The 15,879-nt window shown below is 63.9% G+C and overlaps 1 protein-coding gene across 1 annotated transcript; it reads left to right on the forward strand.

The window, feature by feature from the left end:
- Positions 1-205: 205 nt before the first annotated feature.
- GRK1 (G protein-coupled receptor kinase 1) lies at positions 206-15,179 on the forward strand. Its single transcript, XM_038386122.2, has 8 exons — positions 206-515; positions 3,011-3,725; positions 5,673-5,800; positions 6,580-6,737; positions 6,965-7,048; positions 7,374-7,498; positions 10,598-10,799; positions 14,811-15,179. The coding sequence occupies exons 2-8, from the start codon at positions 3,027-3,029 to the stop codon at positions 15,104-15,106; spliced, it is 1,692 nt and encodes a 563-aa protein (XP_038242050.1). The 5' UTR covers positions 206-515; positions 3,011-3,026; the 3' UTR covers positions 15,107-15,179.
- Positions 15,180-15,879: the final 700 nt, after the last annotated feature.

Raw genomic sequence — 15,879 nt, forward strand, 5'->3', positions numbered from 1 at the left:
GGCTCAGGGAGAGGAGTGGGGGCTGATGGGTTAGAGCAGGGGGCTGGGAGCCAGGACTTCTGGGTTCTCTCCCCGGCTCTGGAAGGGGAGTGGGGGCTGATGGGTTAGAGCAGGGGGCTGGCAGCCAGGACTCCTGGGTTCTCTCCCGGGCTCTGGGAGGGGAGTGGGGGGCTGGTGGGCTAGAGCAGGGGGGACTTGGAGCCAGGACTCCTGGGTTCTCTCCCTCGCTTACCACCCCCTGCAGGGCTGGCCAATGCCCTTTGATTCCCCAAAGCTGGCCAGAAGGGATTTGGCTAATGGCCTTTGACAGGCCCCGGGGCCCGCAGGAGCTAATCTGGGGGGCTAATGTAGCCCTGGGTGGATTGCCTGGCCCCTGAGCTAATTCCTGGAGGGAGAAGAGATGCCCGAGATGCCCAGCATTCAGGGCCGGCCGACCAGCGTGGAGTGAACCCCTGGGGGGCAGCCAGAACCCTGCCCCGGACGGAGCCCCCTCCCTCTTCAGCTGATCCTCCTCCGTAAGTCCCGTGGGGAGGGGGGACCCTGGGGTGGGACGGTGAGCCAGGGTGTGTGCGTCACTGTCTCCCCCTTCCACGACACATTGGGGTGCTCCTTTAAGAGAGGGTCAGAGGAGGAGGGTCAGTTGGGGGGAAGGTAGGGGGTGGCTGGAAAGGTAGGGGAGGGGGGATGAAGGGGTGAATTGGACAATGTGCGGGGGGGGGAAACCAGGGCATGGAAGGGGGCCATAGGGAGTGTGGGGGGGGAGTAAAGATGGGATGAGGATCTGGGGGTGTTAGGTAGAGGGGCAGTGGGGGAGGGGAAGTGGCTATGGGGGAACGAGGGTGGTGGGGGAAGGGAGACGTGGTTGAGAGGGACTGGGGGAGGGGTCGATGTCTGTGGGGGGAGGAGGAGGGGTTGGGGATATTTGGGGGAGGGGTTGCTATGGGGGAGCAGGTGTGGGGGTAGCTGTGTTGTGGGGTAGAAGCAGTAGGCGTGGATGTGGGGTGAGAGGTGGGGAAAGGGAGGGGAGGAGTCAGCAGGGTGGGGCAGGTCTCTGGGGGGGAGGGGGATGCTGTGGGGCAGGCACAGGAGGGGAGGTGGCTCTGAGGGGATGGGAGTAGGGAGGTCTCTGTAGGGGGAAGGCTGTGGGGCAGGCACAGGATGGGAGGTGCTGTGAGGGGGTGGGCATGGGGGAGGTTTTTATGGGGAGTGGATGAGGAGGCTGTGGGGCAGGCACAGGAGGGGAGGTGGCACTGAGGGGATGGGAGTGGGGTGGTCTCTGTAGGGGGGAGGCTGTGGGGCAGGCACAGGAGGGGAGGTGCTGTGAGGGGGTGGGCATGGGGAAGGTTGCTCGGGGGGGGATGAGGAGGCTGTGGGGCAAAGGACTCTAGGAGAAGTTGCGCAGGGTTTTGAGAGATACCCCATAACGTTATCTCTGGATTGTGGGGCGCGGGGGCGGGGGGGGGGGACACAGTGCTGCTCCGGGCCCCCGCCGATGTGACCCCTCCAAGCTGTCAGGCCAGGGGAGGGGGGGCCCCTAGTGCAAGTCGCACTAGTGGCCGTGAAATCGGCTTACACGCCGCACAGATTAACAGAGCTTTGGATTCCCCCCTCCCTGAGATCGGCCAGGTCCCTGGGTGACACCCAGAGCCGGGGGCTGGGGGGGGCTGGCCAGGCCACAGGGAATTCTGGGAGCTCTGGGCCTAGTCGCCCCTCCACACACACACACACACAACCCAGCCTTCGTTTGGCTCAAGGAGGTTTTGGGGGTGCACGGTGTGATGGGGGTGTCGGGAAAGGCTGAGGCTCTCTGATAAATGTTCACACGCGTGTGCTGAATATGGCCGGGCCCCGGCGTGGGCATCCACGCCGTAAATAGCGTCACGCTGCACACGAGTGTGTCCTCACAAGGATACACACACTCAAGCCAAGCCCACTCCTGCAGTCTGCAAAGCCGGACCCATGCTACCACACGGCAGGCGTGCACAGAGACACATGAGTGTGCAAACACAGGCATGCGCACGTGCGCGTGCGTACAGACCTGTGGACCCATAGGGAAAGACGCCAACACTCCACACACACGCAATCTCACGTGCAAATGACACACACGTACAAGCCTATAGCAATACTAGCCGTGCCAACCCGGGCGCGTGTGAGCACACGCACAGCCCCAGAAAACACATGCGTGCCCCACGCTCACCCACACAAGCAAAACCAATATATTGATCTAGCAATATGTGTATTGCCAGGCCAGGTGCACACGTACGCTTTCCCTAAACACAAACACTCGTGCAAGCAGGCGTGCAAACACAAGCGTGCCCACAGCCACTTTAACCTGCACAATCTGGAAGACACAAAGCACACACACGTGCTCAGTCGTGAACTCACAGTCACGAGCTGCTGATCGGCTTTCCCTTGCCACCCCCACATTCCCCAGCTAATTTCTTCACCGGGCTGAGGGGGAGAGTGAAAACACCATGGGGGATGAGGGGGCACGAACCTCTGCCATAGTGCAAGGGTATAGAGTCCCTAGTGCAAAGGGAGCCCCCGTGCACAGCTGGGATTGCTGTCCCCACAGAAGTGGGGCTTGTGGGGGAAAGAGGTCTGGCTGACCATGCCAGACCCACTTGGGCCCAAATGAGTGGGGATCCCTTGGCCCTCCAGATATGGGAGTAGAGATGGATCAGGCTGTCCAGATGTGGGGCAGGGTTGGAGGAGGGGTGTCCAGATGTGCGGGGCACCTGGGTCCCGCGGAGGCCACCTCGCCAGATGTCGGGGGGGGGGACGACACACCTGCGGCCATCTGCGGGGGGGGGGAGCTGCCCAGATGTGTCAGCGGCAGGGGTGGCGCCGTGTCCAGATGTGCCCAGGTCTCTCAGGGACCAGCTGAGACGAGGTCTCCAGATGTGCCCAGAGGTGGGGCTTTGCCCCCTCCCGGCCTCACCTCATCCCCCTGCCCCCACCTCACGCTCCCGGCTTCCTCGCCCACTTCTCCCCGCGCTCCCCCTCCCAGGTGACCGGCCACCGCCATGGACATCGGGGGCCTGGAGACGGTGGTGGCCAACTCGGCCTACGTCTCGGCCCGGGGCAGCGTGGACGCCAGCGCCGCCTCCACCATGCGGGACAAGAAGATGCGGGCCAAGCTCAAGCTGCCCCACATCTCCCAGTGCGAGCACCTGAGGGCCCAGCTGGAGCTGGACTTCCAGAGCATCTGCCTCCGGCAACCCATCGGCAAGCGGCTCTTCCAGCAGTTCCTGGAGGAGCAAGAGGCCTTCCGGGCGGCCGGCGGGCTGTGGAGGAGCGTGGAGGCGTACGCCACGGCCGAGGAGGGCGAGCGGCCCCACAAGGCCCAGCAGACCGTCAACCGGTTCTTCGACTCGGCCTCCAAGACCTTCTGCCCCTTCCTGGAGGAGAAGGCCATCATGCGGGTCAAGGAGGACGCCAGGCACGGGCGGGCGGACCTCTTCAAGGAGGCCGAGGCGCAGCTCCTCCAGCACCTGGAGGAGCGGGCCCTGGCCGGGTACACGGGCAGCTTGTTCTTCTCCCGCTTCCTGCAGTTCAAGTGGCTGGAGGGGCAGAGCGTGACCGAGGAGTGGTTCCTGGATTTCCGGGTGCTGGGCAAAGGCGGGTTCGGGGAGGTCTGCGCCTGCCAGATGAAGGCCACCGGCAAGATGTACGCCAACAAGAAGCTCAACAAGAAGCGGCTCAAGAAGCGCAACGGATACGAGGCGAGAGCGGGGCGGCGGGGGGGCGGGGAGGGGGACAGGCCCCGGGGGTGGGAGCCAGGACGCCAGGGTTCTCGCCCCGGCTCTGGGAGGGGAGCGGGGGGCTGGTGGTTAGAGCAGGGGGGGCTGGGATCCCGGACTCCTGGGTTCTCTCCCCGGCTCTGGAAGACGAGTGGGGGCTGGTGGTTAGAGCAGGGGGGGGGCTGGGAGCCAGGACTCCTGGGTTCTCTCCCTGGCCCCGGAAGGGGAGCGGGGACTCATGGGTTAGAGCAGGGGGGACTGGGAGCCAGGATTCCTGGGTTCTCGCCCCAGCTCTGGGAGGGGAGCGGGGGGTTGGTGGGTTAGAGCACGGGATGCTGGGAGCCAGGACTCCTGGGTTCTCTCCCCAGGTCTGGCAGGGGAGTGGGGGTTGGAGGTTAGAGCAGGGGATGCTGGGAGCCAGGACTCCTGGGTTCTCGCCCCAGGTCTGGCAGGGGAGTGGGGGTTGGAGGTTAGAGCAGGGGGGCCTGGGAGCCAGGACTCCTGGGTTCTCTCCCCAGGTCTGGGAGGGGAGCAGGGGGCTGGTGGGTTAGAGCACAGGGGGCTGGGAGCCAGGACTCCCGGGTTCTCTCCTCAGGTCTGGGAGGGGAGCGGGGGGCTGGTGGGTTAGAGAAGGGGGGGCTGGGAGCCAGGACTCTTGGGTTCTCTCCCCAGGTCAGGGAGAGGAGAGGGGGCTGGTGGGTTAGAGCAGGGGGGGCTGGGAGCCAGGACTCCTGGGTTCTCGCCCTGGCTCTGGGAGGGGAGTGGGAGCTGGTGGGTTAGAGCAGGGGGGGCTGGGAGCCAGGACTCCTGGGTTCTCTCGCTGGCTCTGGGAGGGGAGTGGGGGCTCATGGGTTAGAGCAGGGGGGGCTGGGAGCCAGGACTGTCTCTCCCTGTGTGTTTGTGCATCACCCGGCACCATGCCACTTTCAGAGCCTGAGGATTTCAGTGGTTTGATGAGTGTGTGTGTGTGTGTGTGAGTGTGTGTGTGTGTGAGTGTGAGAGAGATCCCCGCTTAGCCGGCCAGTGGAAGCCCTGGAATTAGACTCATTCCCCCCCTCCACACACACACACAGAGCCTCACACACACACACACACACACTCACACAGAGTGTCACACACACACACTCACACAGAGCCTGACCTTCGCCCCCGTTCCCCAGGATAACCTCCCCTCCCCCCCGCCCCCACGCCCCCCCCCCGCACCGAGTTATTTCGGTCCTAGCAAATTAGCGCCGCTGATCCGGCCGCGATTCCCTGGAAGGAGGCTCGGGGGAGTCGGGGCTCATGGGCCGGGGGTCAGGCAGGGTCACCGTCAGCGCCGGCATGGGGGGGAATCAGGCCTCCCCCGTCCATCCCCCTTCAGCCGTCCCCCAGCCGTGCCCCCCACACCCCTCCATCCCTCCATCCCCCCAGACCCCTGCATCCCTCCTTCAATCCCTACACACCTCTCCATCCACCCCCCCACTCCTCCATCCCTCCACATTCCCTCCCTCCCCCCACACCCGTCCGTCACTCCCTCCATCCCTACACACCCCTCCATCCCCCACACTCCCTCCATACACCCCTCCATCCCTCCACCCCACACACCTCTCCCTCCCCACACTCCCTCCATCCATCTCCCCACACCCCTCCATCCCTCCCTCCATCCTTCCACACTTCCTCCATCCCCCCACACCCCTCCATCCAACTCCTCCATCCCTACACACTCCCTCCATCCACCCCATCCTTCCCCATACACACACCCCTCCCTCTCCTCACACACCCTTGCCCCCCTCCCTCCGTACCCTGCCCACATCCCTCTCCGGGGCTTTGCGAGGGACCATCCCGTCTCGCCCAGGGTGTGTCCTGTGCCCTGCGCTGCTGGTGTCCAGGGGGCGATTTCCTGCTCCGCAGGGGTGAGCTGACCCGCCCCCCTCTGCTCCCCGCCAGGGGGCCATTGTGGAGAAGCGGATCCTGGCCAAGGTGCATAGCCGGTTCATCGTCACGCTGGCCTACGCCTTCCAGACCAAGGTGGACCTGTGTCTGGTCATGACCCTCATGAACGGTGGAGACCTCAGGTGAGGGGGCGGGGCGTGGGGAGCGGCCCCTCTGTGCCCCACCTTGCGTGGGGGCTGTAACATAGAAAATCCCCTCCTGGGTTTCCCCCCCACACCTCTCCATCCATCGGTCTATCCCCACACACACCCATCATGTCCCCCTTCTTCTAAGTGAGCTCTAGCAGCACTACATCTCCCATGATGCACCATGGCCAGGTGTTCCCATGGTGCACTGCTTCCCCTCGCTGTGAGGGGAGTGTGTGGTGCATCAAGGGAGTTGTAGGTCAATCACATTATGTCCCTGTTCGCCTCTATGCGCCAGGTCCCCCAGCCAGACTACATCTCCCATGATGCACTGCTAGTCCCCAGTCCAGGCTGTGATGCATCGTAGGAGACGAAGTCTTGCAGTGGTGCCTCGGCCATAGAAGAGGAGGGGATAAGAGGCATCTAAACTACTGCTCCCATGAGCCACCAAGGCAGCGTCTTCAAAATATTTGTTGTTGTTTTGGTGTGGGGGGGCTTTCGGTCCTTTGGACAAAAAACAGCTGCAGAAGCCCCATGTCCCCCGTCTCCCACCCCGTGCCCGGGAACCACGTCCCCGTTACAGCCTCTGGCCCCAGGCCCCGCATCTGAGGGCCCCCTGGGGGGTGCGGACTCTGACTCTCGGGGCACAGGGTCCCCTGCCCGGGTTACACGCCCCCCATCCCTGGGATCCGTGCCTCTGTGTCGTCGCCCCCTCCGCCATCCCCACATACCACATTTCCTCTGTCACCTGCCCCCGGCCCCCCCAACTACCCCAGGTACCACATCTACAACGTGGACGAGAAGAACCCAGGGTTCCCGGAGCCCCGGGCGGTTTTCTACACGGCCCAGATCATCTGCGGCCTGGAGCATCTGCACCAGAACCGCATCATCTACCGGGACCTCAAGCCGGAGAATGTGCTACTGGATGACGCGGGTGAGGGGTGCGGCCGGAGGGGGGGTCCAGGGGGCAGCCTGCCGGGAGCGGTTACAGGCCTGGGGGCAGTGGCAGGGAGGGCGAAGGCTTGGTGGGGAGGCAGTGAGGGGAAAGGCGGAGGTGAAGGGCTGGGACCAGGCCCACCGTGTGGGTCCGTGTGGGGGAGGGTGTCTTGGGGGGGCGGGGGCCTGTCGCAGCCCATCTCACGCTGGTTCCCGTCTCCCCAGGGCACGTCCGGCTGTCGGACCTGGGGCTGGCGGTGGAGATGCCGGAGGGAAAGGACAAGACCAAGGGGTACGCGGGGACCCCAGGTGAGTGTGGTGGGGGGGCGCAGCTCCCCAAAGGGTCCCCCATCACCTTGAGGGGCTCCCTCTGGTCCCCCTTTCTCCGAGCCTCCATCCCCCTCTCCAGATCCCCCCTCGCCCCCCAGCCCCCATCCCAGCCTCCTCTCCTCCCTTCCCATCCCCCAGCCCTCCAGCCCTGCCCCCCCATCTCCAGCCCCCCTCCAGTCCCCTCGCTGGGGTCCCCCATCCCAGTTCCCCCCCTTGCCTCCCGGCCCCTAGCCCCCTCTCCTCCTTTCCCATTCCCCACCCCTCCATGCCGGGGTCCCTCACCCCCTGCTCTGTCCCCCCCCAGGGTTCATGGCCCCGGAGCTGCTGAAGAACGAGGAATACGACTGGAGCGTGGATTACTTCACCCTGGGGGTGACGCTCTACGAGATGATCGAAGCCAAGGGCCCCTTTCGCTGCCGGGGGGAGAAGGTAAATGGGGACACCCCCACCCCTGCCATGAGGACCCCCTCCCTGAGTCATGGCCGAGGGGTGGGGGGGTAACGAGGCTGGTTCTGGCGGGACCCAACTGCGAGTGCCAATTCAGGACAAATTGCTTCAAGCAGGGCAGTTACAGCCCCAGGCTGGGGTCTCTGTGCACCCCAAGGCAAACCAAACCCGTCGAACAGAGAGGACTTTGGTTTTACCCCACTGGCTGCCCATAAATCGCACAAGCAATTCCCTTCGACACCCCAGTTTCCCCGTATCCCCACCAGGGCCACTCGTTATGGGGACGAACGGTTATGAAAACCAATACCGCGGTAAAAGGGAAAAACGGTTCTCCCGATCCCGAAGGACCAAGCCCCAGACCCAGGTCAAGATACAGATCAGATCTTACCCACAAATCCACGCTGTGGCCAACCCTTTCGCAGCTAAAAATCTAGCCTCCCCCTGGCCACACAAGAGCAGAGGTAAAGGTGGCCACCCTGCAGCAAAAAACAACGGCAGGACCAGACTTTGAAGGGCCACTGCTCCGGACCCCGTCAGCTCAGGATTAAACGAAGACTGTGTCCGGCTGGCCAGCTCCAAAAGCCGTTTCTCCTCCCTTGGTGTTCACACCTCAACCGCCTCCCCCTCCCTGATCGAACGCCCCTCGTTATCCCTCGCCCGAGTCTTTGCTTGCCTGTTTAGACCCGCCTCTGGAAATGTCCACTTCATGCATCTGACGAAGTGGGTGGGTTCACCCACGAAAGCTCATGCACCAGGACGTCTGCGAGTCTATACGCTGGCACAGGGCTCTTTGCCGCTTCTACTGATCCCGGCGAACACGGCGTTGTATCCCCATCGAAACACTGCCCACGGCTACCCCCTCTGATACTTAGACTCCTAGAAGATCAGGGTTGGAAGGGACCTCAGGAGGTGTCTAGTCCAACCCCCTGCTCAAAGCAGGACCAATCCCCAACTAAATCACCCCAGCCGGGGGTCAAGCCGGGCCTTAAAAACCTCTAAGGAAGGAGATTCCACCACCTCCCTGGGGAACCCATTGGGGTTCACCCCCCTCCTCGTGAAATAGTGTTTCCTAATATCCAACCTAGACCCCCCCCACTGCAATGTGAGACCATTGCTCCTTGTTCTGTCATCTGCCACCACTGAGACCAGCCGAGCTCCAGCCACTTTGGGACCCCCCCTTCAGGTAGTTGAAGGCTGTGATCAAACCCCCCCTCACTCTTCTCTTCTGCAGACGAAACAACCCCAGATCCCTCAGCCTCTCCTCGTAAGTCCTGTGCCCCAGACCCCTGATCATTTCCGTTGCCCTCCGCTGGACTCTTTCCAATTTTTCCACATCCTTCTTGTAGCGTGGGGCCCCAAACTGGACGCAGTACTCCAGATGAGGCCTCACCAGTGCCGAATAGAGGGGAACGAGCACGTCCCTCGATCTGCTGGCAATGCCCCTACTTATACAGCCCAAAATGCCATTGGCCTTCTTGGCAACAACAGCACACTGTTGACTCCTAGCCAGCTTCTCGTCCACTGTAACCCCAGGTCCTTTTCTGCAGAACTGCCGCCGAGCCGTTCAGTCCCTAGTCTGTAGCGGTGCATGGGATTCCTCCGTCCTGAGGGCACTTGTCCTTGCTGAACTTAAAATCTAAGTCTAAATCTAACTTAAAACTTAAAGGTTTATTCGTAAAAGGAGAAAGGTAGAGATGAGAGCTAGAGCTGGGTACATGGAATCAATTCCATAGGGGAACGGCCAGGTTCTTGGTTCAGGCTTGTAGCAGGGAGGGAATAAGCTGCAGGTTCAAATCCAGTCTTTGGGGAACATCCCCAGCTGGGATGGGGCTTTCAGGCCTTGGTTCAGAGCTTCACTTTGTAGCCAAGTCCCTCCAGAAGCAGGACTGAAGACCAGATGGAGGAGCTGCAGCCGGTTTTTATGGTTTCTTGCCATGTGCTCTGTCTGTCTTTGTCCCAAGGACGAGCTGTCCAGCCCATGGTCTGGAAACCCCTCAGCGTTCGGTCCGCAGGCAGGTCCCTGCACACCGTGCTGCGTCGCAAGGCATGTCTGCCCTCTCTCAGTGGGTCAGGTCCTTAGTGGGCCATCCAGCAGGCTGGGCAGAGCCGACCCCAGCTTGTCGGGGGCCTCCCCCCCAGAAGCAATAGCACAAGTCTGAAATGCAGACAGTGCAGAGCCAATACTCATAACTTCAACGACAAAAATGACACCCCCGGCCAGACAGCTTCATCCGAACCAGCCAACCCTAGCCTCGTCTGAGACGCCTCGTTTCACCCCCTTTATACAAGATTTGGTGCCACTACAGGACCTGGGTTGCAACAATGATCTATACGGTCCCAGCTTATGTCATGGGGGGGGCCCCAAATCATCCCTCCGGACAAGGCCCAAGGGGGATCCCTGACCCATCCCTCTCAGCCCCCCCAACCCAGCACCAAGGGGTCCCTTGACCCATGGGGGTGGGGAGGGAGGATTGGGGGCTAGAAGGGGAGTGGGGCCAGGAGAAAAGGGGGCTGAATTTGGGGGCTCAGATTGGGGGGCTGGAAGAGGGAGGGGTGCCAGGAGGAGAGGGGGGGCTCTGATTGGGGGTGCTGGGGGGTTAGAGAGGGGGATCAGAAGGGGAGGAGGCTGGGAGTAGAGGGGGGCTCTGATCCAGGGGCTCGGGGGGAGGAGAGGGAGGTCGGAAGGGGAGGAGGCTGGGAGTAGAGGGGGGCTCTGATACGGGGGCTTGGGGGGAGGAGAGGGAGGTCGGAAGGGGGAGGGGGCTGGGAGTAGGGGGGGCTCTGATCGGGGGGCTGGAGGGTCGGAGAGGGGGATCAGAAGAGGAGGAGGCTGGGAGTAGAGGTGGGCTCTGATCAGGGGGCTGGGGGGGAGGAGAGGGGGGTCAGAAGGGGAGGAGGCTGGGAATAGGGGGGGCTCTGATCGGGGGGCTGAAGGGGGGAGAAGGGGGGGTCATAAGGGGGTCTGGGATCCTCAGGCCTCCCCCCATACAAGAGGGGTGACACCAGCCAGGTGGGCGTAGCGCGGGGGGGGCGTCGGGAAGGGGGGCCCCACCCACAGGCCTGCCCGCCCCCCCCGTGCAGGTGGAGAACAAGGAGGTGACCCGGCGCATCCTGCACGACCCGGTGAAATACTCGGAGAAGTTCAGCCCCGCCTGCCAGGCCACTTGCGAGGGGCTCATGGCCAAGGACCCCGCCGGCCGGCTGGGCTTCCGGGGCCACCAGTGCGACCAGCTCAAGGCCCAGCCCCTCTTCCAGAAGGTCAACTGGGGCCGGCTGGAGGCAGGTAACACACACCCCCCTCGCCCCAGGGTGAGCCCCCCCAAGCTGAGGGGTCCCCCCAAGTCCCATCAACCCCCCAGGATGAGGGGTCCCGCTCAGCTCCTCCATCGCCGAGACGAGGGGTCCCCCTGAGCCCCCTGACCCATCCCCCTCGAGCTGCCCCATCCTCTAGGGCTGAGAGGTCCCCCCCACAGGCCCGTCCCAACCGCTAGAATGAGGGGTACCCCTTACCCGTCCCCCAATTCCCCCACAGAACTGGGGCAAGGAGTCCCCCCAACCCATCCCCAGAGCTGATGGGGTCCCCCAGGCCTGACCGATCCCACTATATCCCCCACCCCCAAGACGAGGGATCCACAGAGCCTCCCAAGCCCATCCCCTCCCGAGCTACCCCACACCCAGGGATTATGGTTGCGTGTGTCAGGATTGTTGTCTATATTGGGTTGTGGTGGGTGTTGGGGTGGGGGGTGTGGCGAGTCTGGGGGGGGCTTGTGTGTGGGTGTCAGGTTTGTGGTTGTGTGTTGTGGTGTATATGAGTGGCTGTGTGCACTGTAGCTGTGGTGGTGGTTGTGCACAGTGGGGTTGGACACATCAGGAAGCGTGTGTGTGATAGTTGTGGCAATTATTGGGGGGGTGTCATGGGTTGTGTGTGCAGGGGTTGTGGTGTGCATTGGGGGGGTTGTGAGGTGGGTATTGGAGTTTGTGAGTATGATGGTTGTGGCAGGTATTGGGGGTTGTGCATGTCAGGAGTTGCGGTGGGGACTTGGGGGGGTCGTGGTTGCAGAGAGGTTGTGTGTGTGACGGTTGCGATGGGGAACTGGGTGCTGAAGTCCACGGGGCTTGGTTGTATGTGCGGCGGTTGTGGTGGGGTTGTGCTTGTGGTGGTTGCAGTGAGGTTGTGCACACGGTGGTTGCTGTGAGGACTGGGGGGGTCATGGCTGCAGTGGGGTTGTGTGTGCGATGGTTGTGGTAGGGTTTTGCTTGCAGTAGGGAACTGGGCAGTGGGATCTGTGGGGTTGGGTGGTGCGTGCGGTGGGGTTGTGGTTGCTCGGCCTGCGCGAGTGGGGTTGCAGGGAGGGAGCTGGGGGGTGGTGTCTGTGGGGTTGGGTTCTGCGGGCAGAGGTTGCGGTGGGGTCGTGGTTGCGGGGGTTGCGGTGGTGTCCGAGGGTTGGGTTGTGCAGGCGGTGGTTGCAGGGGTTATGGGGGTGTCTGCGGGGTTGGGTTGTGTGAGCGGGGGTTGCCATGGGGTTGTGGTTGCGGTGGGGTTGTGTGGGCGGGGGTTGCGGTGGGGTTGCGCGGGTGGAGGTTGCAGTGGGGTTGTGCGGGTGGGGTTTGTGGTGGGGTGGTGGTTGCGGGGGTTGTGTGGGCAGGGGTTGCAGTGGGGTGGTAGTTACGGGGGTTGCAGTGGGGTTGTGTGGGCAGGGGTTGTGGTGTGGTTGTGGTTGCAGGGGTTGCAGTGGGGTGGTGGTTGCGGTGGGGTTGTGTGGGCGGGGGTTGTGGTGGGGTTGTGCAGGTGGGGGTTGTGGTTGTGGGGGTTGCGGTGGGGTTGTGCAGGCGGGGGTTGCGGTGGGGTTGCACGGGCGGAGGTTGCAGTGGGGTGGTGGTTGTGGGGGTTGCGGTGGGGTTGTGCGGGCAGGGGTTACAGTGGGGTGGTGGTTGTGGGGGTTGCAGTGGGATTGTCTGGGTGGCGGTTGCAGTGGGGTGGTGGTTGCGGTGGGGTTGTGTGGGCGGGGGTTGCGGTGGAGTTGCGCGGGTGGGGGTTGTGGTTGTGGGGGTTGCGGTGGGGTGGTGGTTGCGGGGTTTGCGGTGGTGTCCGAGGGTTGGGTTGTGCAGGCGGGGGTTGCGGTGGGGTCGTGGTTGTGGGGGTTATGGAGGTGTCTGCAGGGTTGGGTTGTGGGAGCGGGGGTTGCCATGGGGTTGTGATTGCGGTGCGGTTGTGCGGGTGGGGGTTGCAGTGGGGTTGCGCGGGTGGGGATTGCAGTGGGGTTGTGCAGACGGGGGTTGTGGTGGGGTGGTGGTTGCAGGTGTTGCAGTGGGGTTGTGCGGGTGGGGGTTGCAGTGGGGTTGCGCAGGTGGGGGTTGCAGTGGGGTTGCACGGGCGGGGGTTGCAGTGGGGTTGTGCAGGCGGGGGTTGCGGTGGGGTGGTGGTTGCAGGGCTTGCAGTGGGGTGGTGGTTGCAGGTGTTGTGGTTGGGTTGTGCGGGTGGGGGTTGTGGTGGGGTTGTGGTTGCAGGGCTTGCAGTGGGGTGGTGGTTGCAGGTGTTGTGGTTGGGTTGCGCGGGCGGGGGTTGCAGTGGGGTTGCGCAGGCGGGGGTTGCGGTGGGGTGGTGGTTGCAGGGGTTGCGGTGGGGTTGTGCGGGTGGGGGTTGCGGTGGGGTGGTGGTTGCAGGGCTTGCAGTGGGGTGGTGGTTGCAGGTGTTGTGGTTGGGTTGCGCGGGTGGGGGTTGCAGTGGGGTTGCGCGGGTGGAGGTTGCAGTGGGGTTGTGCAGGTGGGGGTTGCGGTGGGGTGGTGGTTGCAGGGGTTGCGGTGGGGTTGTGCGGGTGGGGGTTGCGGTGGGGTGGGGGTTGCAGGGCTTGCAGTGGGGTGGTGGTTGCAGGTGTTGTGGTTGGGTTGCGCGGGCGGGGGTTGCAGTGGGGTTGCGCGGGCGGAGGTTGCCGTGGAGTTGTGTGGGTGGGGGTTGCGGTGGGGTGGGGGTTGCAGGGGTTGTGGTGGGGTTTCGTGGGTGGGGGTTGCGGTGAGGTGGTGGTTGCGGGGGTTGCGGTGGTGTCCGAGGGTTGGGTTGTGCAGGCGGGGTTGCGGTGGGGTCGTGGTTGCGGGGGATATGGGGGTGTCTGCGGGGTTGGGTTGTGGGAGCAGGGGTTGCCATGGGGTTGTGATTGTGGTGGGGTTGTGCAGACGGGGGTTGCGGTGGGGTGGTGGTTGCAGGGGTTGCGGTGGGTTTGTGCGGGTGGGGGTTGTGGTGGGGTTGTGGTTTCAGGGCTTGCAGTGGGGTGGTGGTTGCAGGTATTGTGGTTGGGTTGTGCGGGCGGGGGTTGCAGTGGGATTGTGCGGGCGGAGGTTGCCGTGGAGTTGTGTGGGTGGGGGTTGCCATGGGGTTGTGGTTGCGGTGGGGTTGTGTGGGTGGGGGTTGCGGTGGGGTGGTGGTTGCGGAGCTCGTGGTGGCGTTGCGTGGGCAGAGGTTGCAGTGGGGTGGTGGTTGCGGGGGTTGCGGTGGTGTCCGAGGGTTGGGTTGTGCAGGCGGGGGTTGCGGTGGGGTGGTGGTTGCAGGGGTTGCAGTGGGTTTGTGCGGGTGGGGGTTGTGGTGGGGTTGTGAGGGTGGGGGTTGCAGTGGGGTTGCGCGGGCGGGGGTTGCAGTGGGGTTGTGCAGGCGGGGGTTGCGGTGGGGTGGTGGTTGCAGGGGTTGCGGTGGGGTTGTGCGGGTGGAGGTTGTGGTGGGGTTGTGGTTGCAGGGCTTGCAGTGGGGTGGTGGTTGCAGGTATTGTGGTTGGGTTGTGCAGACCGGGGTTGCGGTGCGGTGGTGGTTGCAGGTGTTGCGGTGGGGTTGTGCGGGTGGAGGTTGCAGTGGGGTTGCGCGGGCGGGGGTTGCAGTGGGGTTGTGCAGGCGGGGGTTGCGGTGGGGTGGTGGTTGCAGGGCTTGCAGTGGGGTGGTGGTTGCAGGTATTGTGGTTGGGTTGTGCGGGCGGGGGTTGCAGTGGGGTTGCACGGGCGGAGGTTGCCGTGGAGTTGTGTGGGCGGGGGTTGCGGTGGGGTGGTGGTTGCGGGGCTCGTGGTGGCGTTGCGTGGGCAGGGGTTGCAGTGGGGTAGTGGTTGCGGGGATTATGGGGGTGTCTGCGGGGTTGGGGTGTGTGAGCGGGGGTTGCCATGGGGTTGTGGTTGTGGTGGGGTTGTGCGGGCGGGGGTTGCAGTGGGGTGGTGGTTGCGGGGGTGTCCGCGGGGCTGGCTTGTGCACGGCCGGTCGCGCTCTGCTTCAGGGCTGTCACCCCACGCCCCAGCCTGGTTTCCATGTGCCCCCCCCCAGGCCTGGTGGAGCCGCCCTTCGTGCCCGACCCCAGGACGGTCTACGCCAAGGACATCGACGAGGTGGGCGCCTTCTCCACGGTGAAGGGCGTGGTGCTGGACGAGCAGGACAGGGCCTTCTACGAGGACTTCTCCTCCGGCAACATCCCCATCCCCTGGCAGGAGGAGATGGTGGAGACCGGCGTCTTCGGGGAGCTGAACGTGTGGGGGGCCAGGGGCACCGTCCCCAGGGACCTCGACCCCGGCATGCCTGCCGACAGCGTCAGCAGCAAATCGGGGACCTGCCACCTGCTGTGAAGGGGGGCTGGGGTGGGGACACGCCTCCCCCTCCTTGTGTCAAACCCCCCCCCGGGACTCGGCTTGGCCCCCTGCTCCCTGCCTACTAGGGACTTGTTGACCCCTACAGCTGTGGTCTCGCAGCTGCGTGAGATGAGGAGAGAACCCAGGAGTCCTGGCTCCCAGCTTCCCCCCCCCCGCTCTCATCACTAGCTTCCACTCCCCTCCCAGATCCAGGGAGAGAACCCAGGAGTCCTGGCTCCCAGCCCCCTCCCCCACACCCACTGTAACTCATAATCCCCCCACTCCCCTTCCAGAGTCAGAGATAGAACCCAGGAGTCCTGGCTCCCAACCCCCCTTCCCCTAACAGAGCTGGGGGAGGGAGTGGGGTCTGGGGGATTAGAGCACGGGGGTTGGGGGGAGCTGGGAGCCAGGACTCCTGGGTCCTATCCCCAGCTGTGGTGTTTAGAGCAGGGGGAGGCAGGAATCCAGACTCCTGGGTTCCATTCCTGGGGTGGGGAGTTTGAGCGTGGGACTTCGGGGCAAAATGATCATCGTTGCTAATAACCAGCGTTAACATTTCAATAGCACTTTACCCCATTAAGTAACTCCCCTTCCCACTCCCCACCGTCAGGATCCTCCCCAGTTTCACCCACAGGCGGGAGGGGCAGGAAGGAGGCCCCCGTGGCGGGGCAGGGGGGGACTTATGGTCCATCAGGGATGGGATAGGAACCCAGGCGTCCTGGCCTGTCACCTCTAGGCCAGCACATCCTGTCTCTGGACCGGAGGGGTGG

Source organism: Dermochelys coriacea, chromosome 28 (assembly GCF_009764565.3).
Source record: "Dermochelys coriacea isolate rDerCor1 chromosome 28, rDerCor1.pri.v4, whole genome shotgun sequence".
In the NCBI taxonomy this organism is placed as follows: Eukaryota; Metazoa; Chordata; order Testudines; family Dermochelyidae; genus Dermochelys; species Dermochelys coriacea.

Bases quoted from the DNA above. Each gene is read 5' to 3' on its own strand.
- GRK1 (XM_038386122.2), top strand. From the start codon at position 3,027: ATGGACATCGGGGGCCTGGAGACGGTGGTGGCCAACTCGGCCTACGTC. The intron at 6,738-6,964 runs GTGAGGGGTGCG...CCGTCTCCCCAG, and splicing joins TGTGCTACTGGATGACGCGG to GGCACGTCCGGCTGTCGGAC. The intron at 7,499-10,597 runs GTAAATGGGGAC...CCCCCCGTGCAG, and splicing joins TTCGCTGCCGGGGGGAGAAG to GTGGAGAACAAGGAGGTGAC.